This window comes from Crocuta crocuta, unplaced genomic scaffold (assembly GCF_008692635.1).
Source record: "Crocuta crocuta isolate KB4526 unplaced genomic scaffold, BGI_CrCroc_1.0 scaffold25, whole genome shotgun sequence".
Lineage (NCBI taxonomy): Eukaryota > Metazoa > Chordata > Mammalia > Carnivora > Hyaenidae > Crocuta > Crocuta crocuta.
In genome coordinates, this window is record NW_027532015.1 from 15,731,074 (window position 1) to 15,756,240 (window position 25,167).

General features: G+C 35.2%; 1 protein-coding gene across 5 annotated transcripts in view; it reads left to right on the forward strand.

Annotated features, from left to right (window-relative positions):
- AHI1 (Abelson helper integration site 1) overlaps positions 1-25,167 on the forward strand; it is a 209,248-nt gene that overhangs the window by 122,065 nt on the left and 62,016 nt on the right. For 4 of the 5 annotated variants that reach the window (XM_077776050.1, XM_077776052.1, XM_077776051.1 and 1 more), the window contains exon 21: positions 2,020-2,075. The exons of the other annotated variant lie outside the window; for it this stretch is intronic. In XM_077776050.1, coding sequence (XP_077632176.1) covers positions 2,020-2,075 — 56 coding nt within the window. The remainder of the gene's footprint in view (positions 1-2,019; positions 2,076-25,167) is intronic. 5 annotated transcript variants of the gene reach the window in all.

The following is a 25,167-nucleotide window of genomic DNA, read 5'->3' on the forward strand; positions in this document are numbered from 1 at the left end:
TGAAATAACCTACAAATAGAGATTTTTTTTTTTGGTAGCATTAGTAAGCTGTTTGGGAACATTTTTTCTTAAGCCCAACTTGTGTATATTCATTACTTAAACTTTGAACAAACATGTATTAATTGTATTTCCAATTCTTATTACTTCAGTTGGCAATCTAAATTTAAAACTAAGGTTATATCTTTGGATAATCCACTTTAAAAAATTTTAGTTTCTACCACCTTCTTATCCTGAAATTGAAACTGTAAAATACATAGTTGTTTTTTTCTTTGTAATTGTATAAGCTAACGATGGAGATTTAGTTTTTTATTTTCAACATTTGGAAGTTACTTTCTAATTGGATAAGAATTTTAAAATTAGTAAGCAGACTAGGTCAGTTTTGTAGGAATCAGATTACAGTAGTGAGAACACACATGTAAGATGTTGCCTATTCCTGAGCCTCATGGTGGGACTACTCTCACTTAAAAGCCAGTGTGTCCTGCCCAACTTCTCAGTGGATGCAGCCAGAAAGGGCGTGGGGAGTGTGGGCCCTGGGGAAGTGGGGATTTCACCATTTGTTCTATATACTTCATTATTACTAAAATCTCACAGTAAGAATCAACATTATCTGAACATTTTCTAATATGTTTACTTGGGGTTTTTAAAAAATTTTTTTTCAAGACCAGTGTTACTCTATGAATAAAAATGTGTCTTTCCATAAAAATTACTTTAAAGATTTTGTTACTATTCTTAAGACAAAACTTGTAATTTGTTCGGTAGTATTTTTTTTCAAAAAAAAAAAGGATATCTCTGTTTTACTCAAGTCTTGAGGTCAGAAATTATAATTTATCCTTTATAATTTATCTTTTATCACTGATACCAAATAGCCACTCAGTCAATATTAGTTGATTATGTAAGGTAGTAAGTATAGTGCTTTATATTTCATTGACTAATAATAGCTGATTTTTTAAAATGAAACAAAAACCATGTTTTTTTTTTAAATGGTGTTTCATGGTACTTTGTTCATTTTTAATATATTCTTGCACATTGATAAAAAGTGATTGTTTTATGATGCTCTCACATAATCCCTTATTGTACTTGAAGAAGACTGAAGTTAAATGCCTGTAAATGGGAGGAGTTATTGTTTGTTTCAACCAGAAATTGTGCTAATTACTCCTAACAATACTTCTAGTTCTCACTTCTAAGCAGCCTTGCATGTGAAAGCCTGTATCATTATTTGAAGCAACTAGAACTATTCTAATGTCCTAACTCACATGTTGGTTTGCTGATAGACAGAGATTATAAAGTAAATGAGACCTGCACCTGTGTTCATTTTTAACTTGAGCTAGACTTTGAACCAGTATCTTTACAGATGAGATACAATGTATTATATCCTCAAAAGCTGTTTATTACAAAGAAATGCAATAGAGGATATTCGGAACAAAAAGATAATTCCACACATGATAAAAGAATTTTTCTCAAGTTTAGCAGTCAATATTATCATTTTAAAGGAGAGATTCAGGGGGAACTTTTTTTTTCCCCAGACACTCCATGGTGATTGAATAAATAGAATATGGCATAGTAGGAAGTCAAATGATCAAAGAGAAATTCAAGTAGATTTATTTATTCTTTTTGAGAAAATAAGGAAGTGATTCCTTTTATAGCCTTTGTGATATTTCTTTATGAAAACTTGATGACCTCAAGTCAGAAATAAAACTTTAATGGAAGAACTGCAGCAGAGTGGAGATAATGGTATAATTTTTGAGCCAAGAGCAGGATATGGACACATCTTACACTGTTTCTAAACACCATTTGAATGGGAAAATGGGCTCAGCTTACTTTGAGTTGGGTCTCTTAGTTAACTAAACTCTCCAACTGTTTCTGACCAAAGAATTCATGATAGAACTTTAAAGGATCCTGCCATTCAAATGAGACTTTTTTCTTGTAAGCTATAGAAGTCACCTCTTGCTGAGATAAATGTTTTCACAATAAAATGGATAGGTATAATAAGCAAATATCTACCATCTTTTCTTTTCACAGGGATTATCAACATAGAAAGAAAGCCTTGTAACCATCATATAGATATAGCACCAACGGTAAGGCAGTCTATTTCTGCATTGTTAAAACTGATAAGCTACAAAATGGAACTGGTTATCATGACACAAAATACCATTGTAGAAAATTCTTGTAACCTCCCTTTTGCCAAAAGTTATATCCCTTCAAGGAAACTAACCTCATGTTTTCTAACTTAATGAGAAAAACATAGTAATTTTTGCCAAGATATGGGAAAATAAGATATGATATCATTTTTACAGGTACTTGTTTATGTTAACATTATAAATAGAATGATTTTTAATTTAAAAATATTTATATTTTAATAAGTTAATATAAATCTCCATGAAAATTGTTTTACACTCTTTTTTAAGTGTTGTTGTGTACACTAGCATCGTTATTTAGAGTGAATATTTTTTAATAGTGAAAGAAGGCCATCATGTTTCATTTATCTTATGGATTACTATGCTTATTTATTATAGAAGTGAAAACTTTTATCCCTCTTCTATTACTGCCAGACAACAAAAGCCATTTAACAATTGTAACACCTATTCACTATGTTAAAGATAATTAGATAAGATAATGTAGAAGGCAAACAATTAAATTTCCCATCTATTCTCTGAATATTTGAATGAAATATGTATCAGTGGCCAGTTCCAATTTGAAAGATTCATAAAATAATACAGACTAGAATATATCTCACTCTTCACTAAGCATAATGTTGTTTCTCTTATCCTTTCTGTATATTAAATCATTCAAATACTCCATACAGTTCATCATTTCCTGTTAGAAACATTCGGTAATGCCTTTTTTATGAAAATAAAGACAATATTAAACTATATTTGAATTTTATTGATACTGTTTTCCTCACTGGCAGATTGACTCCCATTTTCCATTTGTAATAAATTCACATGATTGAGCCAGCCTGTTTGATAGCTTACTCTGTGGGGCTCTGGAAAAGAGTGGTGTTTGAGGAATTAAACACCACTGTAATCATAAAAGTATTTGACTATTGTGTGTGTTGCAGTTATACTTTAGTAAGTAAACTAAAATAGGAGTCATAACATGTAAACTCTATTCTTTTATATTAAAAAACAAAAGACTAGCAATTATGAGAAAATATTTTCTCTCGTGTAGGTCTTAAAACTTGAGGTGTCTGATGTGGGATTTGAACCCTTCACTCCTTGAGGAGACACTCCAGGTTTTACTTTCTCTCCCTGTTGTGGGTCACTGCACTGGGGTGGGGGTTTGTGGCAAGGTTGTATCTCAGGCTGTCCTACAGGCTTCCATGTGGTTTTCTTCTTGTGAGCCTGTGGGGTAGTCATCATCTAGCCAGCCTTTTGGTTTTTTAAGAGGAAATTTTTTCATACGTAGCTGCAGACTCAGTGTGTTAATGGGAGTTAATCCCATGTTAATGTGTTAGTGTGTTAATCCCATGTTACCGTCTTGAACTGGAACCCCTTAATGTATTTGAAAAGGATATTCACTGGATTATTTTACATACTTTTGAAATCCGGTTTATTCCTATAGGCTTTTCTACAGCACCTGTGTTTACATTTCTGGTTTTGTTGGGGTTTTCTTTGGTACATTCTAGAACTCAGAAAAGTGTAACCTAGCATTTTTTTGTTTGTTTTACCCTGTAGCCTGATTGTAAATTTCCACATCAATTAAATGATGAACTAATAAAACTGACTTCTCATTAAATTATGAGAAATAATGGCATTAATGTTTACAATAGTGCCCTATTGTCAGAATTTTGGAGTCAGAATGACTCCAAAGAACCAAATAAAATCTAATACATAAGGGTTTAGGTATTGTTGGTCTTTTGTTTGTTTCGTCAGTTGGATTATTAAATGATAGCTCCTTATACATTAATAACATTTCCAATATATAAAGCCGTAAGTTTTAATATGCTGAGTTTATATAGGCACACCCCAAACACGCATTAGTTATCCAGGCTCTCACTTGAGCCAAGCTGCATTTTGGTAGGTTTTCTGAGCTCCTTCTCTCTCTGTACTACAAACTCCTTAGTTTACTAGTTTACTTAGTTTACTACTGCCCCTCATTCCTTTATAGTCCCCTAGCTTGTTGACAGCTAACTTTGACCTTTTCTCCATAATCTCTAAATAGAATCACACATCTGTTCATTCTTCTGGTCCCCAGGACAGGAAAAGTCTGATTTTCACAGATATAGTATTACCTAATTTCCATCCTTTGTATGTGGGTCCCCTTGCTTTCCTTAAAGGATTTAAGGGAAGAAAATATTTAGAGATAAAAGAAATAGGAACAAGTCTGTCTAAAAACTTAACAAAGTAGGATATTTAGAAGTTCAAACCTGGTACTACCCTAGCCCAAATAGGAGAGATACTGTGGGGTCCTGAGAAAAGATAAGAAGGGAGTGGCCCAGGGTTCCAGAATGGCTGAGGCCAGGTCCCTGAGTGACTTCCTGGACCTGGTTCCTAACCACCAGGCTCCAGGTCACCTCTCTGCACATTATCACCCCCACTTCCTTGTTGCTCCAAGTACCACCGCAGATGGTTTGGGTCTCGGAGAGTGCTAGATGCTAATTACAGCAGTTCAGCAGGTGAGGGAAATGAGACTTTTTCAAGCCTCTATCAAAAGCTGTGTTTCTTGACATTCCAAATCAGAATGAACTTTTCAGTAAATCTATGGTTACGGGGCATAGTTTGATACTGTGGTGCTCTAATGTGATGCAGCGTTCTTGATGTAAGTATAGGTTAGCCTGAGAACAAAACTGCCTTTTTGTTGTGTTCTCTCCCACTCTCTTTTTAACTTGTTTCCTTTTTCTCCGTCATTTAATACGTGAGCTTTAATTTTTTTGTTTGACATAAATAATACCTGTGAGTTTCTGAGATGCTTTCAATAGAAGTAAAACAGAATATCCCCACATGGCATGACCTTATCCATTAAAGAGAATCAAACCTCACCACTCACTTTTTTTGTTTTTTGGGGTGGGGTTTTTTTGGGTTGTTTTTTTTTTTGCGTTTTGAGCTCTTAATTTTGTTCGTATCTATGAGAATATTTTCAAGTTATTTTTTTTTCAAGAAATATAAAATGAGAGGTGTATTATCTGAGTATCTGAGTCTACATATTTTAAAATACCTCAGTTGTCTTTGAATAAGACAGTTTGCTAGTGTTCTTTAATTATTTGGACATAAACTTTTCCCCACAGAACATTATGGAAATTGATCCTTTTTCACCTTCTGGTAATTAGTGTTTTGGGAGAGACACTGGACATCAGCCTAACAGTTCTGTTGCATAGGTAGCCTGTTTTGCCTACTCAGTATTACAGATTTTCTTTTATTTTCTTTATACCTGATGTCCCAGTTCAGATTTGATGGTTAAATGTGTGGGTTTCTTTTTGTCCTGAATGGTATTTACTCAAACACTTTATTATTATAGGAAAAGCAAATAAGACATTAGACAGTCATGATACTAGGTTGTATGAAAATAATTAGATCATGCCACTTTAAGAACGAGTTGCTGTTAAGGATAATATCAGACTCAGATTAATCAGAGGTCATTGTCTGAACCCTGAAAGGCAGGTGTAAAAGTTAGTTAATAGTTAAGTAAGCATAGGCTTGAATCTCATATTTACTTTGAATGAAGGACTCATTTGTAAATCAGAGAAAAATCACAACTAGCATAAGGAAGTCTCTGTATATGTTTGGTCTTATTTAGATTATTACAAACCTGCCCATAACCTACTATATGCATAGAAGTTCCCATAGCTTTGTATGTTTTCTGGTGGAATTAAAACATGGCAAGCCATGCTGAATATATACAGAGTTTTTAGTGATTTGAGAAGAATTATTTTTGAATATGTTAAAAACTTGAACCTCAGCATGGCCTATTGTATTAATTGCTGATTTCTATAAAGCTCCTGCATTCCAACCCTGTAACACAGTCAATACTACTCCTTTCTTCTTCTTTTATTCAGTGATCCCACAGACTACATTAATGAGAACAAATTTTCATTTAACAAATGGATTTTCTGGCAGTTTATATAATTACAGCTTTCATCAGCCACAGCAGGTTGAAACGAAATCTAGGCTACCTCAATAAGATTATACCAGTTATGGGATACTTCTGCCATCATCTAAATATTTCATTAATTATTAGGAATTAAAATATTCTAGGTTGATTGGAAACTTAAATGTTCATTCATTATTCTTCATTTTATAAGTTGAATTTAACAAATTTTTAATTTATTCATTCTGCAATTACGCTTCTAGGTTTTCTAACAGCTTTATTGATAAGATTTTGTCATGTAAGTTTTCATCAGTAGTAAATTTTAATATGTTTAACAGTATTTTACTATTCTGAAAATACATCTGAGATGTTCATGATGTTGCTTACCCTTTACACTTATTTGAAAAGGTATTGATCTGAATCCTACAAATTAAAATTTATTCTAAGACTCTTTTGGGTTGTATGATAATCTGTCCTTAGTCTACAACATTTTTTTCAAGTTTATTTATTCTGAAAGAAGTAAAGAGGGCATGAGCGAGGGGAAGGGGGGAAACAGAGAGAGAGAAAGAGAGAGAGAGAGAGAGAGAGAGACTTCCAAGCAGGCTTCACACTGCCAGTGAAGAACCCACGGCAGGGCTCAATCTCATGAACCATGAGATCATGACCTGAGCTGAAACCCGGAGTCGAAGGCTCAACCAGCTAAGCCCTCCAGTTGCCCCTCTGTGACATTTTACGTTGTCTTTGTTCTTAGGTGTGTGTCATTGTTTAGCCCACTATGTAAGTTCACAAGATTGCTATATATTCTGTTATTACACAAGTGTATAATATGCCTTATACATATCTTTATGTAAAATTTGTCCTTCACATATTAACATAATATTGGGGGCTGTTTATTTATGGATACAGGAGTTTAAGTGAAATGCTTTTGATCCGAAGGAAGCACTTTCTTTTCCCAATCTATAGAATTTTCCAGGAATTCATAGTATGGACACTGGGGTAAATGTGCCCCTATAAAACTCATAAAATAAAACCATGGCCAATCTCTTCCTGTACATAATTGCAGGGTGGAGAGGGAACTGATAAACTATAAGCTTTTATAACTTGTCATAAAAGAATCTGTTTCACTTATCAATAAAGTAGCAATTCAAAGCAGTCCTGTTGAAATTTGACTACAAGTGCAAAATAGGTTTTCCTTTAAGATCACTTGTGAGTTGTCCATAATATAACAATTTTATTAAGTATTGTAGATGTTGTTTTTCCACATGTTGTAAATAACGATGCTTTATGTAGATTTTTCCCATTAGCATACTCTACTGACATTTATGTTTTTCTTAGATTTTTACCCCCTAATTCTCTTCTGACTTGATGATTTTTCGAGAATAATGGATTCGATTTTAAACCTTTTAAATTTCAGGTAGCCAGAGGCCACGAGCAATTGAAATGTACAAAGAACTGAAAATATAGGCTTTAAGCTCCGAAGAGAGGATGAGTTTGAAGATTTAACTTTGCTGTGCTTGATAGAGCCAGATTCTACAGCTGTGAAGTCCAGAAGGGAGACACAGTAGTCAGAAGGCTCAGGCAGTGCTTGTGGGAAGTCCTGCGTATCATTATGGGCGGGGAGCAAGCAGATTCTTCACAATAGATATCCAGAAGCCCCGTGCAGGAAGGAGGCACATATCTAGTCATTACAACAAGCTGAGTCAGAAACCAGTCTCCTACTCACCTTCCAAATCCATCTCCACAGAGCCATTTACCCAAAGCATCAGTATGGCCACACATTTAGGATCCTGTGGTGCACCCCATCTCCTACCAGTTGAAAACTAAACTATTTAGCATGTCATTTGATGTCCTTCTACTACCTTTCTAAACTCATTTCCAGATTTTCCCCAGTACTCTGAGCTACTTGCAGTTCCCTAATTGTGTCTGGGCCCCTCGCATTAAGGAACAGTACTAGAAGAGTGGGGTGAAGCATGCTTGGGTCCAGAACCACGTTACCTGGCTTCACGTCCTGTTTGGGTACTTTTGCCGCACATGACTTTAGGCAAGCTTCTTTTGCTTTTTCTTCTTCAGTTTCCTCATAAGTGGGGATAATAATACCTACCTCAAGAATTGTTGTAAGGAATAAACGAGTTAAGATGCATTGCACCCCACCAGTACATTTTTGTATACCAGATACTGAATATTATTTCATCACAAGAGATGGCCAGACATTGAGGAAAAGAACATATCAAAAGCCTGAGGAGTAAAACTAGGTCAGTAATCAAAGGGAGGACACCAGGGTCCTAGGTAGGTCAGAGACATCAGGAACGAGGGAATCTGATGAAGGCCTGCCTGTGTCTTGATAGCCTTCTTTTCTTTCTGTGTTAATTTTTTAAAGTTTGTTTTAGTATGTATGTATTTATTGCATATTCTGACTCAAAAGGAGTCCCTTAAACTGGGACTATGTTGGGCCCTCAGTCTGTGATCACCGTATTCATCAGATCTTTAAGTCATGACAGCCAGATTGATCTTTTTAAAATCTAAGTCATAATGGCTTACTCTCTGGCTTAACACTCTTCAATAACTTCTCCTTATGTTTAGAATAAAATCCATGGCCTGTAGGGCCTTCAGTGATCTGGTCTCTACGTGCCTCTCCAGCATTACCTTATGATATTCTCTGCTCTGATTTTCTCGAACACAGCCAAGCTCTTTTCCACTCACCTATAAACCTTTGAGCATTTGGTCTCTCTGCCAGGAATATACACACCTTTTACATAACAGCCTGTTTCTTTAGATCCCAGTAAATGTCAACCTTCTAAAGGACTTTCCTTTACCACTCTATCTGAAGTAGATACTCCCCACCTAGCTTTTATTATTACACCTTGTTTTTTCCTTCTTAATATTTATCCCCATTTGTAATTTTTTATTTAGTTTTTTCTTGTTTATCACCAGTCTTCCTCAATAGGATAGAAGTTCCATGAAAGCAAGGACTGTGTCTGTCATACCATTGTTTCTAGACTGTCATTAGATAATGCATAGATGAGCGAATGAAAATATGATGAAACTATAGGAATAAATAAGGCTGGACCTGAGGGATGTCCATTTTCTAAAGGTTGGAAGAAGAACCTTCACAGAAGACAGATGAAGTGAGAAGAATGTCAGAAAAGATCAGGAATAGTGTAACTAATCTTGCAAGTGTGGGGAGTGTGGAAATGGAGGGAGTTTTTGTTCTGTCATTGGCAGTCAGAAGCATGGAGGGGATGGAAATGGGGTCCTAGAAAGGAAGCTAGATGGTCACACTAGGAGGCATGATGAACTGGAAGAATTCAGGAAGCCTGTCGCAAGAGGAGGGTGGAAGATAGAATAGTAGTTCACTCAGCCTTCTGTGTATGTCAAGGACTTATTTCGCAAAAGAAAGTAGCGTTTAGCAAAAAGGGCTGTCACGAGGTTAATCTAGATGAGTGCAAAGTAAATGTTTTCCCATGTTCCTTTAAGAAAGATGGGAAACATCTTTTAAGAAACATGGGAAAATGTTTTCCCATGTTTAAGTGAAAAATTAAATTTGTATTTATACATGAGTATTACATTCAAAATGAATATCTCTCAGAAGAAAAGATCCAGCAATATAAACAGGGCAGGAGAAAGATGCAGACCAGATTTTAGCATTTGGCAAAGGAGTAGGGTAGGGCATTTGTGGCCAGGTCCCTTGCCAAGGGACTTACTTATCTAATTGGTAAAATGAGGAAGGTTGAAGAAGTTGATCTTTTAAGTCCATTTTTGGGTTTAAAGTGTGGTGAATCTTTTTTCAGCTGCCTTTACTATTCTGCAAATCTCTGATAGTTATCCCTTGAGTGCACAATCATCATTTCTCTCCTTCACCTTGTCCTCAGGATTCGGTTAGAATTTACTTCCTTATGTTACACACATGACATTTATGTTCACCATGTTGTGTAACAAATGCCTGTCACCTCATTGCTATTGGAAATTTTGTGACTTTTATGTGGTGGACACAGGCAGTCTGTCTTAAGTAGATCAAAAACTAAGTCCCTTCCTGTAGGACTAAATCTCTCTACCTTCATAAGCCCAGTACATGGTGAAATGATGCCAAACAATAGAATATGGTATTCAGACATCTGTGCAAGTTAGCCAACACACAGTTCAGAGAGCATGTATAGGAAAGGCACTGGCCAGGCTGCCTAGTATTCTATTGAAGGAATGCCCTGTACTCTTTTTCTGTCCACTTCAAACTTTTACTATTTTTCCTAACACAGGAAATGGCACATTCAGTTACACAAACTGGTAGAACTTGAGGAATAGGCTGATCAAAACCATGACTCAAGAACAAGTCAAAAGAGCCTAAATATTTTTGAATAGTACGTCTAATGCATTTGAAGAAAAAGAAATTAAAATCATTTTACTGTAGACTCTAGGTGAGGTTCTTTCTTAGGGAAGCCAATGAGATATCTAGAAGTATGAACACATAGTTCCCATAGGACCTTACTCCAAAGGAATCATTTTGGTCATTTTCCCCCTGCAAAGCAGCAAAAAGAACAAGTGCTAGAGGATGTCTGCTCCCTTACAGACTTAAACTGGGAAGACAGGAGCCGGAAAGCAGAAGCCCTGTTTAATGCCCTGTGGGGGGAAGTGGTGTTGTGCCCTGCCCAAAACACCTGCTTACCCCTTTGTAGTACTTACTGTTGTCATAAGTAAGTACAGTCTGTATTTCTGTGTGTTTCTATGGTATCAGTTAGTTTATGTGCATTAATAAATAGATGAATAATAGCATTAGGAAAGCAGAGGAATTTTTTTCTTCATGTTTTAACTGCAGCAGTCAGAGGCCAGCTTTTTCACAGTCTCATAGAAAGACTGAGTGGTTTTTTAAAATTTATTTTGAGAGTCCATGCAAAAAGAGAAGGAGAGAAAATCCCAAGTAGGCTCTGTACTGTCAGCATGGAGCCAAATGTGGTGCTCGATCTCATGAACCATGAGATCATGACCTGAGCCTAAATCAGTAGTTAGACAACTTAACTGACTGAGCCACCCAGGCACCCCAAGACTGAGCAGTTTTTAAAAGCTGAAGTACCATTTTGAGTGGCTGTTTTAGCCACCTTAGTAACTGCTCATACAAATGAAGAAACAGCTAAGACATTTCTCCTAATTTCAAAAATATGTCATTTGATTGAAAATCTAAAGCCTGGGTTGGATTTTTAATTTTGATAAACTGGTTTCTATTGAAAGTAAATCCTTTCAAGGACCTGCATCTCAGAGGAGGTCTCGTGGATGCTGGGTAAGGGCTGTGATCTCAGGATTGACTGACAATGTTGAGTTTGAATGCCAGCCAAGATTTAACCCCACATTAGTACTTTGATTAGGATGGTTCCTGTTTCTGTCAGTGCCCTAGTTACAAAGCTCCATAAAGTCTGCAACAACCGGATTTTTTCCAGAAATCCTGTTATATTTAATTCACAAGTTTTACAGAACGTGAAGTCTTATAGCAGAAAAAAACATATTAAAAAATAAAGGAATTTATCTCCCCTAGTAAAATATATAATACATCAGGAGAAAGAGTTGGGGTTTAATTTTTTGTTTTAGTAACTCTCCAATTTGGCATTTTATTTTATTTTTATTGAAGTATAGTTAACACACAGTGTTACATTAGTTTCAGGTGTATAATAATTGTGATTCATCAATGCCGTAGTTAACGCTGTGCTCACCACAAGTGTACCTGCCGTCTGTCACCATACGCCACTCTCACAGTACCACAGAACCGGTGCTGTACCTTTTATCCCCGTGACTCATTCAGTCCATAACTGGAAATCCATACCTCCCACTCCCTTTTATCCATTTTGCCCGTCTGCCTACTCACTGCCCCTCTGACAACCACCAGTTTGTTAAAAGAACATTTTGCAGGTTCTTGTTTAGCACAGTACACTGCACATATTATTACTACCTATTATTGTGTTACTGATACTCATAATGATCCTGAATCTCCGAGAATTTTATCAAATTATTATTTATTGGGAACCTCAGTGTCTCAGTCGGTTGAGCATCCGACTCTTGATTTTGGCTTAAGTCATAATCTCATAGTTCGTGAGATTGAGCCCACCATCAGGCTCTGTGCTGATCATGTGGATTCTACTTGGGATTCTTTCTCTCCCTCTCTTTTTGCCCCTCTCCCACTCATGTGCACACGTGCATGTACTCGCTCTCTCTCAAATAAACACTTTTTAAAGTATTTGTTAATGTTTATTGTAAACATTAATGGTATACATGTATTAAATACTGTGTTACCAGTGTATCTTCATATCTACTTTTTCTCCATCTGTATAATTCTCAGGTAGATATCATTATTCCCACTTTATAAGTTATAAAACTGGAGTACTGAAAAGTGAAGGGGCTCACCTAGCATCACAGATAGTAAATATAGAGCCAGGAAAGTCTTTTCTTTGTTAACATGTTACTGAGAAGCCTCTGGAGTTTTTGCATCAAGACTTTTCCAAGGACTACGTTATCTCTTAATAATGGGATATTGCAATAAAAGTGTTGTTATTTCTAATCTATACATGTTTATAGTTATTTAGCATCAACATATAAAAAAGACAAAATCTTTTTACTTGTGGATACATTGTTTCCTGGTAAACAGAAACTGGTTCTACCTTGTAAACATTGTGTTTTCATTAATTACTCAAGCTTATACTTTACTACAAATAATTAGTAACTTAGCTTCTAGACCATAGTAGACTAAATCAGATTCTTCTTTTTTTTTTCTTTTTTAAGTTTATTTACTTACTTATTTTAAGAGAGAGAAAGTGCATGGGAGGGGCGCCTGGGTGGCTCAGTCGGTTAAGCCTCCGACTTCGGCTCAGGTCATGATCTCACAGTTGTTGGGTTCGAGCCCCACGTTGGGCTCTGTGATAACAGCTAGCTCAGAGCCTGGATCCTGTTTCAGATTCTGTGTCTCCCTCTCTCTCTGATCTTCCCCTGCTCACACTGTCTCTCTCTCTCTCTCTCTCTCAATAAATAAAACATTAAAAAAAAAAAAAGTGCATGGGAAGGGCAGAGAGAGAGGAAGAAAGATTTCCAAGCCAACTCCACAGCTCAGCAAGGAGTCCAGTGCAGGGCTCAAACTCACAAACCGTGAGATCGTGATCTGAGCCAAAATCAAGACATGGACACTTACCTGACCGAGCCACCTAGGTGTCCCAGATTCCTCTTCTATAAATGCAGCTCCTAAGATGCTTAAGAACATCTATTTTATCTTGACCTTCTCTTTTTTAGGTTAAGGATATCCACTTTCTTCTATTTATCTTAATCTACACTGATTCCATTCCTGTTTGTTTACATTCTTTGGAAAATTGATACCCAGAAATGAACTTAATATTCCAATTGCAGTGAAAACTGGAGTGATTGCTTTTGGGTTTTGTACTCTGGATATTGTGTTTGATATTGAATTGTGACCTACCATAACTTCTTGAAGTTTTAAATTTGTGCTGTCAAAACATATTTTCCATTTTTTACAGATCTGTGCCTCAGCATCCTCCTCTCTAGAACGGAGTTAATAATAGTGCCTTCCTCATTAGTGTTGTTATGTTGTTTTAAGTACTGAACACAGTGTCTAGCACACAATAATCTTTATATTAACTCTAATATCTATACTGTTTAACCCTAGATATATAGTTATTCATAGATCCTGTTTGAATTTAATCAGTTCATTTTTGACTCAGTATCTAGCCTCTCAAAATTCTTTTGAATTCTGAATTTTTTTTCAGGTATGATAACAGCTCTTCCCCAAACTCTTTAACTTTGACAGATTTAGTAATACCACTTATTATGTGTTTACTCAAAATATTAGAAAAATATTGAACAGTGAACAAAATAAAAATAGCAACAATTTCTTGATATGTGGGCAATGTAAGTTTTTATTTATAAGCCATTTTGTTTGGGGGATATTATTATTTAAAAGCAATTTCAGTGTTACATTTCATTATGTGCTTTTAGCAAAGTATTTACTTGCATGTCATTTAAAATAAGATTTGGTAAAAATAAATGGAATGAATGAATAAATGAATGAATGAATAAGATTTGGTGATTACTTGAAATTTTCCTTCCAGTCAGTATAAAATTTGATTCTTTAAGGAAGTATAAATATAGTCCATTGCAGAAACCAAAATTTGACTTGAACTTCCATCAAATGAAGGAAGCAGTCATTTAAAAAAGAAAAAAATTAACATCATCATGGAATTTTATTTTCCATTTTGGGAGAAATATAATCAAAAGTCCTCAAGCTTAGTGCTCTGTTTTTCCTGCCTAGATGGACATGTACCATCTACCACTATTAATGCTCCACAGATCCTTTTTTTTTTTCTTGATAAAAGCATACACATTCCTCTTCTTGGATGCTCTCTACCCTGCCATTATCTCAGGATCCCCAGAGATCAGCCTTTGGCAGAAATAGCAGCACAGCATTCAGCAATGCAGACACCTCCTGGTAGAACCACATAATTGGGTCACAGATTGGTTTGATGCATAAAGATTACGTGAGATAAATCCCTGGAGGAAATGAAACTTCTTGTTCTGTGTTTTAAATGAAACTTCTTAAAGTTTTCTTGTCACCATAGCTCTGCCTGGTGTGGTATTTTATGGCAACATGAGCAGACTTCTCTGAGGGCATTTTCTGGATTCATAACTTATCTGCCAAGCCTAGAAATAAATATTTGTTTTTGGAAATGGAGCTGGTGTTAGTAGATCTATGTTTGGTTTAGAAAATATGGTCCTGGTCATGGGTATGAGTATTCTACAGAAATATTTTGCTATAAAACATTATTCCTCTACGACACCTTGAGTAACTTTAGGAGTTGAATGATAGTAATTATGCCTAACATTTATTGGGCACTTACTGTTTGTCAGGCACTGTGCCAAGTGTTATTTGAGTATGTTATTTCATTTGAATGTCATAACAGTTCTATAAAATAAAAATGTCACAATTGCCAATATTTTCCAGTAGGGAAACTGAGACAAAAAAGGTCTTTAAGCATCTTCTAGAAACATTTAAGTTGAATATATTAATGAATTATAGTAGATGAACCAAAAATATTAACTCCCTTAAAAGCAGAATCAGCTAATGTGAATAAACCATTCTAATGTCACTCAGTAGCACAAGGCATATTCTGTATAAATTGGGAACAGTTCTAGTAATGTTGACAGCAGTTAGCACTTTTAAAAACAATTTATGGTTTTAAGAGCCTGGCTTTATACTGTATATTATCTCCTCTGATCTTTGGGTCATCACTGTAACTTGTAACAAGATTGGGCAGGGGTGGTCGTGAAGGGCAGCTAAGCATTACAGGAAAGGCTGACCACAGTAACAGCTAAAAAGGGTCACGAAGGCCTGGATTTCAGGAGGGGGTATAACCAAATACAGTTCTTCTCTCCTAATAAATCTAACATGGAGTTCTCTAAGAAAGCCAATTTCAAAAAAATATTTTGGAAAATATCCCACCCACCCACTAAGAAGTTTTAATCAGTTATGACTTGAGGTTAGTGGATAGAGTTTTAGTAGATTTCCTGGAAATAATTCAATTTGAATAGCAGTGGGTGAGTTAAAATCATAAGTGGCAGAGAGTAATCTGGATGTGAGAAGGGGATCTTGGGGTTTGGTGGGAAGAAAGGGCCCCAGAAGCTGTGGTTTATCGAGTGCACTGGCAGAGTCACCTGTGACCTTGAGAAAGGAAATTACAAACACCTGCTGCACTTCAAACTATGCTGCCCACATGCCGCAGACAGCTGTTTGAAGAAGTAGAGTGAAGGAATGAGAAGGTATTGTGACTGTTACCCAAGAATGAGGTGATTGGGCTTATCCCTTCTTCCCTGGGACTTACTCGCAAAGCTCATTGTATACACACAAATTTCAGCTGATATGAATGATTCCTCAGTGAATGTTTCTGGTCTATCTCTTTCCTTTCTCCAGTCTAATAGAACAATCTTTATAATAAGTACTTAGGCTGTTAACAGTTGTTAACTCAAAGAACTTATTAGGTTCTTTGAGTTACAGCTCAGTAAAAATCCTGTCTTCCCAAGACTTTCATTGGGCCTTTAACTTTCTGTCCCTGGTACTACCAGTTGCTTAGTTCTTACCAAAAAACCTTGATAATATACATATTAAGCCTACCTATCTCTCTTATGTCCCACATGCATTTCTTTCTCTTCTATTATATTTCCACACTCTAACCTCTCTCGTCCATTTACAGAGTCAGAATTAAGGCTCTCCCCTCTGTCGTGAAGAACCGTGGTCTCCTTCTCTATATTTTTGCTTGTATCTGTTGTTTTATTCATCATAACCACCTTCGCCTCCCATAACCACAATTTCTATGCTCTTTTTTATTTTTATTTATTTTTAATTTTTTTAATGTTTATTTATTTTTGAGAGGGACAGAGAGAGACAGAGCACAAGCAGAAGAGAGGCAGAGGGAAAAAGGATACACAGAATGCTCAGCAGCTCCAGGCTCTGAGCTGTCAGCACAGAGCACGAGGTGGGACTCGAAATCAACAGACCACAAGATCATGACCTGAGCCAAAGTCAGATGCTTATCCAACTGAGCCACCCAGGCACCCCAAGATGCTCTTTTTTTAAATCACAGATTTATTTGGTGTAATTTGCATAGCATGAAATTTATCCTGTTAAAGTCTATAATTCAGTGGGGTTTAGTATATTCACAGGGTTTTATAGCCATCACCACTCTCCAATTCTAAAATGTATTTGTTACCTCAAAAAGAAATCCCATACTTATTACTAATCACCACCACTGCTGCCTTCTCTCTTTAGCCTCTGGCAAATACTAATCTACTTTTCTATATATTTGCCTATTCTTGACATTTTATATAAATTTAGTCATATCACATATGACCTGTTGTATCTAACTTCTTTCACTTAGGATGATTTCAGAGTTCATCCATGTTGTAGCGTGCATTAGAATTTCATTCCTTTTTATGGATGAATAATATTCTGTTATATGGATATACCACACTTTATCCATTAATCTATCGATGAGCGCTTTGGGTTGCTTCCATTTTTAGCTATTATAAACATCCGAGTGCAGGTCTTTGTATGAACATGTTTTCAGTTCTCTTGGGCATATATTTAGCCATGGAATTGGCTGTGTCATATGGTAACTCTATGTTTAACATTTTTGAGGAACTGCCCAAATGTTCTCCAAAGTGTCTAAACCATTTTACAATCCCATTAGCCATGTAGGAGGGTTTAAATTTCCCCACATCCTCACTAACACTTGGTACTGTCCTTTTTAATACACCCATCATAGTGGTAGAGAAGTAGTATCTTGTGACTTTGATTTGTGTTTCCTTAGTGACTAATGATAGAGCATCTTTTGAATTGATATTTGTGTATCTTCTTTGGAGAAATCTATTCAGATCCTTTGCCTATTTCCTAACTGGGCAAGTTATAATTATATTTTACTATATTATAAATTAGATATATTTTTAAATGAATACATGTTATATATATGTATATGTATATATTGGATTGAAAGCATANAATTAATTGTATTTATAAATCGAGTTGAAGTTAGCAAGTCTATAGTTTGGAAGATAGGACCACATTTGTAGCCGTGGGCATCCTACAGGAATATTTTCTTACAAAATCCCTGTATGATAACTCAAGGAACTTTAGGAATTAAATAATAGTTATACCTAACACTTACTGAGTACTTACCATAAGCCAGGCATATAATGTATAAATGTAAACATATTATATAAACATCAGTTGCCTAATTATATAAATTATATATAAATATAAATATGATATAAATATATTTGTATTACTTAGTTTAATTGGGTTTATCTTTTTATTATTGAATTGTAACAGTTTTTTATATATTCTGAATACAAGTCTTTTACCAAATATATGATTTTAGATATTTCTTGCATTCTGTAGGTTGTCTTTTTCTTGTGTCCTTTGAAGCACAACATTTTTGAAAAAATTTTATAAAGTCCAGTTTATCTACTCTTTGCTTTTGTCACTCATGCTTTTGATGTCATATCTAAGAAATTGCTGTCTGACCCAGGGTCACAAAGAATGACTCCAGTTTTATTATGAGAGTTTTATGCATCTTGTTCTACCTTTAGTTCTGGAATCCGTTTTGAGTTAATTTTTACATATGGTGTGAATTAGGAATGCAACTTTATTTTTTTGCATGTGGTTATCCAGTTTTAGCAGCACCATTTGTTGAAAAGACTGTTCCTTTGGCGCACCTGGGTGGCTTGGTCAGTTAAGCATATGACTTCAGTTCAGGTCACGATCTCATGGTTCATGAGTTCAAGCCCCACATCAGGCTCACTGCTATCAGCACAGAGCCTGCTTCAGATCCTCTGTCCCATTCTCTCTTTCAAAAAATAAAATAAACATTAAAAAAAAGAAGGAGAAAAAGAAAGAAAAGACTATTCCTAGGAACCTGGGTGACTCAGTTCGTTAAGCTTCTGACTCTTCATTTTGGCTCAGGTCCTGATCTCACAGTCATGAGACTGGCCTCCAAGCTGGGCATGGAACGTGCTTAAGATTCTCTCTCTCTCTGGGCACCTGGGTGGCTCAGTCGGTTGGGCATTGAACTTCAGCTCAGGTCATGATTTCATGGTTTGTGGGTTCGAGCCCCGTGTTGGGCTCTGTGCTGACAGCTAGCTCAGAGCCTGGAACCTGTTTCGGATTCTGTGTCTCCCTCTCTCCCTGACCCTCCCTTGGGTCTCTCTCTCTCTCTCTCTCAGAAATAAATTAAAAACATTTTAAAAAAATATTCTCTCTATCAAAATTTTTTAAAAAAGAAGAAAAGAAAAAAAGAATATTCCTCTCACATTTAATGCTCTTGACACCCTTGTCAAAAATCTGTTGACCATGAATGCAAGAATTTATATCTCCACTCTTTAATTATATTGTTTTGTTCTGTATGCCTGTCTTAAATCAGTAATCTACAGTTTTAATTTCTATAACTTTATAGTTAGTTTTAAAATTAGGGCACATCCTCCAAATTTATTCTTCTTCTAGATTGTTTTGGCAATTCTAGGTTTCTTGTGTACAGTCACCTCAGTTTCTATAAATTTTTTGATAGAGCTTTGAATCTGTAGATCAAATTTGAAGACTATTTTCATCTTACTAATATTGAGTCTTCCAATCTAGTAACATGGATCTTTCAGTTTATTTAGATATTTTTAATTTCTTAATATTTATTTATTTTTGAGAGAGAATGAGCAGGGGAGGGGCAGAGAAAGGGGAGGACAGAGGATCTAAAGCAGACTCTGCACTGATAGCAGGGAGCCCAATGTGGGTCTCAAACTCACAAACCCACAAACCATGAGACCATGACCTGAGATGAAGTTGTACGCTTAACCAGCTGAGCCACCCAGGTACCCCAGATATTCCTTAATTTCTTCCAATGATGTTTTGTGGGTCTCAGCATAAAAGTCTTAGACTTCTATTTGAATTATTTCATTCTTTTTGATGCTATTGCAAATGGAATTGGTTTTATATGAAGATTTTTCATTCCTCAGGTATAGCAATATACTTGATTTTTATATTGATCTTGTATTCTACAACCTGGCCCAATTTGTTAGTTCTAAAAGATGTTTAGGGGGGTGCAGATTCCCTGAGATTATCTATATAAGATATGTCATCTGCTAATAAAGAAAGTTTTACTTCTTTCTTTCAATCTGAATGCCTTTTTATTCCCTGCCTAATTATTCTAGCTAGCATCTCCAGTGCAGTGTTGAAGTGGCAAGAGTGGATATCTTTGTCTTATTCCTAATCTTTGAGGGGAAACTTTCAGTCTTTTACCATTAAGAGTGTTGTAAGTAGTGTGTTTTTTTTTTTTACATAGCCTTTATCAGGTTAAGGAAGTTTTCTTGTGTTCTTACTTTGTTGTTTTATCAGAGAAGGCTGTTGGACTTTGTTAAATGCTATTCCAGTATCTATTGAGATAATTGTGTGGGATTTGTCCTTAACGCTATTAATAAGGTCTTTTACATTGATCTTCATGTTAAACAAACCCATAATTCCTAGCATAAATTTCACTTGGTTATAGTATATAATACATTTTATATATGGATTCTGTTTACTGATACATTATTCATGCTTTTATATCAATATTCATAAGAGATCTTATAAGTCTGTAGTTTTCTTGTCTAGTTTTGGGGTCACAGTAATACTGTCTCTATAGAATGAGTTAGAAAGTGTTGATTTCTCTTTTATTTTTTTTGGAAAAGTTTGTGAAAGTTTGATGTTATTTTGTTTTTAAACATTTGGTACAGTTCACCAATGATACATACTGTTTGGGGGCTTTTCTTTGTGGGAACTTTTTTGATTGCTAATTCAATCTCTTTACCCTTACAGGCCTATTAAGATTTTCTTTTTCTTCTTCAGTCAATGTTGTGTCTTTCTAGGAATTTATACCTTTCATCTAGGCTATTTAATTTGTTAGCATACAGTTGATAATAGCCCTCTGTAAGGATCTTTTTTATTTCTCTAAGGCCAGTACTGCTATCTCCTCTTTTTCATATTTGATTTTATTAATTTGAATGTTACCTCCAACCTATGGTGAGTTGAAGTTTTGTTAATTTTCTTGGTCTTTCAAAGAACTCATTTTTAGTTTTATTAATTTTCTTTATTCTTTTTTATTTGCTATTTCATTTACTTTCATGCTAGTGTTTATCATTTCCTTTCTTCTACTTACTCTGCATTTAGTTTTATTTTTTTAAGTATAAGATTTAGCTATTGATTTAATATCTTTCTTCTCAACAAAAGCATTTATAGCTACAAAATTACCTCAGATCACAGCTTTTGCTGCATTCATACATTTTAGCATGTTATATTTACCTTTGTATGTATCTTTTCCTAATTTCTCTGGTGATTTCTTTTGACCCATTGATTATTAAGGAATGTGTTGTTTGATTTCCACACATTTGTGAATTTCCTGAATTGTTCCTATAACTGATTTCTGTTTTCATTTCATTGTGGTTAGAGAACATACTTTCTATTATTTCAAGGTTTTTTTAAAAGGCTTATTTTGGGGTCCAGGATATTTTCTGTCCTGGAGAACGTTCTGTATGCTCATAAGAAAAATAAGTACTCTGCTTTTGTTGGGTGCAGTGTTCTATAGATGTCTGTTAGATCTGATTGGTTTATAGTTTTGATCAAGTCTTCCGTTTCTGGGTTGATACTGGGCCTAATTCTATTCACTATTAAAAGTGGGATGTTGAGGTCTCCAACTTCAGTTGTTGTTGAACTGTTTCATCTTTTAGTTCTATCAGTTTTGCCTTAGGTACTTAGAGGCTACATTAGGTGCATATATATTTATACTTATGTCTTCTTGATTCACTTTTTATCATTAAAATATTCTTCTTTGTCTCTACTGACAGTTTTTGTCTTAAATTCTATTTTGTCTAATATCAGAGCTCTGATACCCAGCTCTCTTTTAATTTGTTCAGTATATTTTTTTCATCTTCCTTAATTTTTTTTTGTCTTTAAAATGTTTCTCTAATAGACAGCATACAGTTGAATCATTTTTTTTTTCCATTCTGATAATCTCTATTTTCTTTTTGGGTTATTCAATTTATTTACATTTTAAAGTAATTATTGATGACATAGAATTAAGTCCAAAATGTGGTTTTTTTTATACCTGACATATCTTTTTATTCCTTTATTGCTCACTTTTTTGGGTTAAATTAATACTTTTTATGATGCCATTTTAACTCCCCTTTTCTTTTTATATGTATTCTGTGAGTTGTTTTCCTAGTGGTTACACTGAGAAGCACAATTAACATTTTGATTTACAGCAACCTAGTTTGGATTAAATTAGCTTCATTTCAGTAGTATGTAAAAACTTTACTGTCTTTGTCAGTAGACAGTAAGTAGTAGACAAACATAGCTCTTTGTCTTTTTGTCTCCTTTGTGCTTATTATAAAGATTCCATCTTTATATATTGTAAACTTATCAACACATTTTTGTAATTATTTCCTTAAGAAGTTGTCTTTTAAATCAGACGGAGAAATTACAAAACAAACAAACAAATACCCATCTTTTCTATCTACCTATATAGTCACCGTTTCTACTGCTCTTTATTTCTTCATGTAGATTTGTCTTACTGTCAAATGACCTTTTGTTTCATCCTGAAGAACCTCCATTAGTTTTTCTTGAAGAGTAGATCTACTAGTAATGATCTTTCATTTATTTGGGAATATGTTAATTTCTGTCTCCTTTTTAAAGGATGGTTGTGCTGCATATTGAATGAGAGGTAGAGTCTTTCAACACAAAATGTTGGAAACATATTCCTACTAACATTTGACCAAGGTTTCTGATAAGAAGTCTGTTGTTAGTCTTATTGAGAAGCCTTTCTGTGTGATGTGTTGTTTTTCTCTTGCTACTTTCAAGATTCTTTGTCTTTGGCTTTCAGCAGTTTGATTATGATATTCCTAGATCTGGATCTTTTTGAGCTTATCCTGTTAGAGTTTGTTTAGCTTCTTGGATATACAGATATACAGATAAAGTTTTTCACCAAATTTGGGAATGTTAGGGCCATTATGTATTCAAATATTTTTCTTGTCCTTTTCTGCATGTGATAGTATAGTTTGTGGTATTCCATAGATCTCTGAGGCTCTGACATTTTTCTTCTTTTTTCTTTCTGTTCCTCAAACTAGATAATTCCAATTTGCTTATCTTAGAAGTCCACTGATTCTTTCCATACTAGTTCAAATTTCCTGAGCCCCTCTAGTTAATNGCTCTGAGCTGTCAGCACAGAGCCCAATACAGAACTCACAGACCAGGAGATCATGACCTGAGCCAAAGTCAAACACTTAACCGACTGAGCCACCCAGGTGTCCCCATTGACATTCTATTTGCTGTAATTCTTATACTTCATTTCTCTCACTACAAATATATGTCTTTATTATTTATATCTCTTTATAAATATATATAGTAAATCTAATATATATATATAGTAAATCTAATATATATATACACATATATATATATACACACACACACACACACATATATATATATATTTAGTAAATCTAATATCTATTCCTCAGGGGTAGTTTCTCTTAACTTCTTTGGTTCCTGTGTAGAGTTATACTTTACTGCCTCTTTATGTTTATCACAAGTTTTGGCTGATAACTGGACATTTGAAATGATATAATGTGGCAAGCCTGGAAATTAGATTCTCTATACCCACTCCCTATGATTTGTCATTGTTTGTTATTATTACTATTTGTTTAATTGGTGACTTTCCTGGAGTAATTATATAAAGTCTATATTTTTTGTGTTTTTTGACCACTGAAGTATCTGTCTGGTTAGCTTAGTGGTCAGCTAATGGTTGGACAGAAATTTTCTTAAATGCTTGGAACCAAGTTCTCCACCCTTTTCCAAGGGGCTCTGTTTGTGTGATGGGACTTGTTTTTATTGCTTCAATATGCAGTTTGTAACTCTACTTACTTAGATTTTACTTCCTGCTTGCACAGAGGTTAGCCAGAGATGCAAACTTAAAGACTTCTCTGGCCTTCCCTGGATATACACACAGTCCTGCACACGCACATGGCCTTCTAGATTTCCAGGAATATGCGAGATCTTTTCCCAGTACCTTGTGGACATGTCATTTCCCAGTGTTGCCTTTTAATATGTTGGCCAACTCCTTATTTGTTCTAACTCATATCATCACCTGAGTTGCCACTGATAGTTTTTGATAAACGTCCTCAGGATACAGCTGTTCACACCTCTGGCTCTGAGTCACATCAAATAAAAATGAGCCCAGAGAATGGAACTTTACAGACTTTCAGGGGCTGCCATGTAGGTCATATAAGGGCACTTCTCTGGGTATAGGGCTTTGGAGGCGATCTGAACCCATTCTGCCCTGTCTGGTGACTGCTAACCTCGTGGTTTTCAGCTCCCACAGCTGAGTGTTGTTGAGGCTGCCGTAGAGCTGGCAAGAGAGCAGTGGGAACAGGACAGGTTAAAATCCCTCACAGCTTGCAGTATTTGCCAAGATTTAAGTGTTTTTCTGTGAATACTTGCTTGTTGAATTCTTGCAACCCTTTGACTAATTTTCATATTTATTAAAAAGTTGGTTTTGACCATTTTTGCCAGTGCACTGACCTTTATGGAAGAGCCGGTTTTCATTACTCCCCTGTTCCAAAAGTGCTTCCCCTTTACTCATTTGTTCTTAAGTTCAAGTTTTCCATTTGCATCTTAAAAATTCCATTTGCTGATTCCTATTTTTCCATTTGAAATGGTAAGTTTCATATTCATAGCTCGTTACCTAAGTGTGTACATCTCCATATAAAATACAATTAGAATTATGTACTAACATAGGGACGTTTTCCATTAAGCTTTTTCATCATCTTTCTATTATTCTTATCTTCTTCCCCACTAAATGAAATGTTCACATGCATGTACATGAGCTTTTCCTAGAATATTTGGATTGACATTAGAATTGGAAATAGGCAAATGTCAGTGTTTAAATAAGATGAGCAAGGAATTATTGATGTCAGACTATCAACCACCTAAAAAGCTTTTCTTTACATTTAAACTTATTACTCAAGATTCTTTTGCAAAGTTTTTCCTAACTAACTCTGCCTATAGCATTTCAGTAATTCTCTCTACACTTAAATATAAACTGCAGTGATCAGAGGGGCACATATGTTAATATACATAAATAAGCTGTTACCTTGGCCACATAACTTCCCAGTTTGGTGTCCTCAACAAATTGTGACTAAGAAGTTAATATGAAGAAAATGTTTTGATTATCTTCTTCAGGTGCCTTCTTTAATAGAAATGCCAACTGTTTACTACCCTCCTTTCAGCATTTTCTTAAAGAAAGTCAAGGCAGTGCACCAGGCAGCCTCATATTTTCTTGGTTCCATGAAGGCCTCTAACTTCAAAATTAACTCTGTAAATTTGGTGATTAAAAGCATAGGCTTAGGGGAAAAGCAGACCTATATGCACAAATACACACACACACATATACATACATAGAATATGCTTGTATACACTTTGTCCTTAGCACATCTTTGGCATATAGTAAATATTAAATAAATGGTAGATATATATATTTCTAGACATAATAGATAAATACACACATGCCTATAGCATAGCAGATTGTTAAATACCAC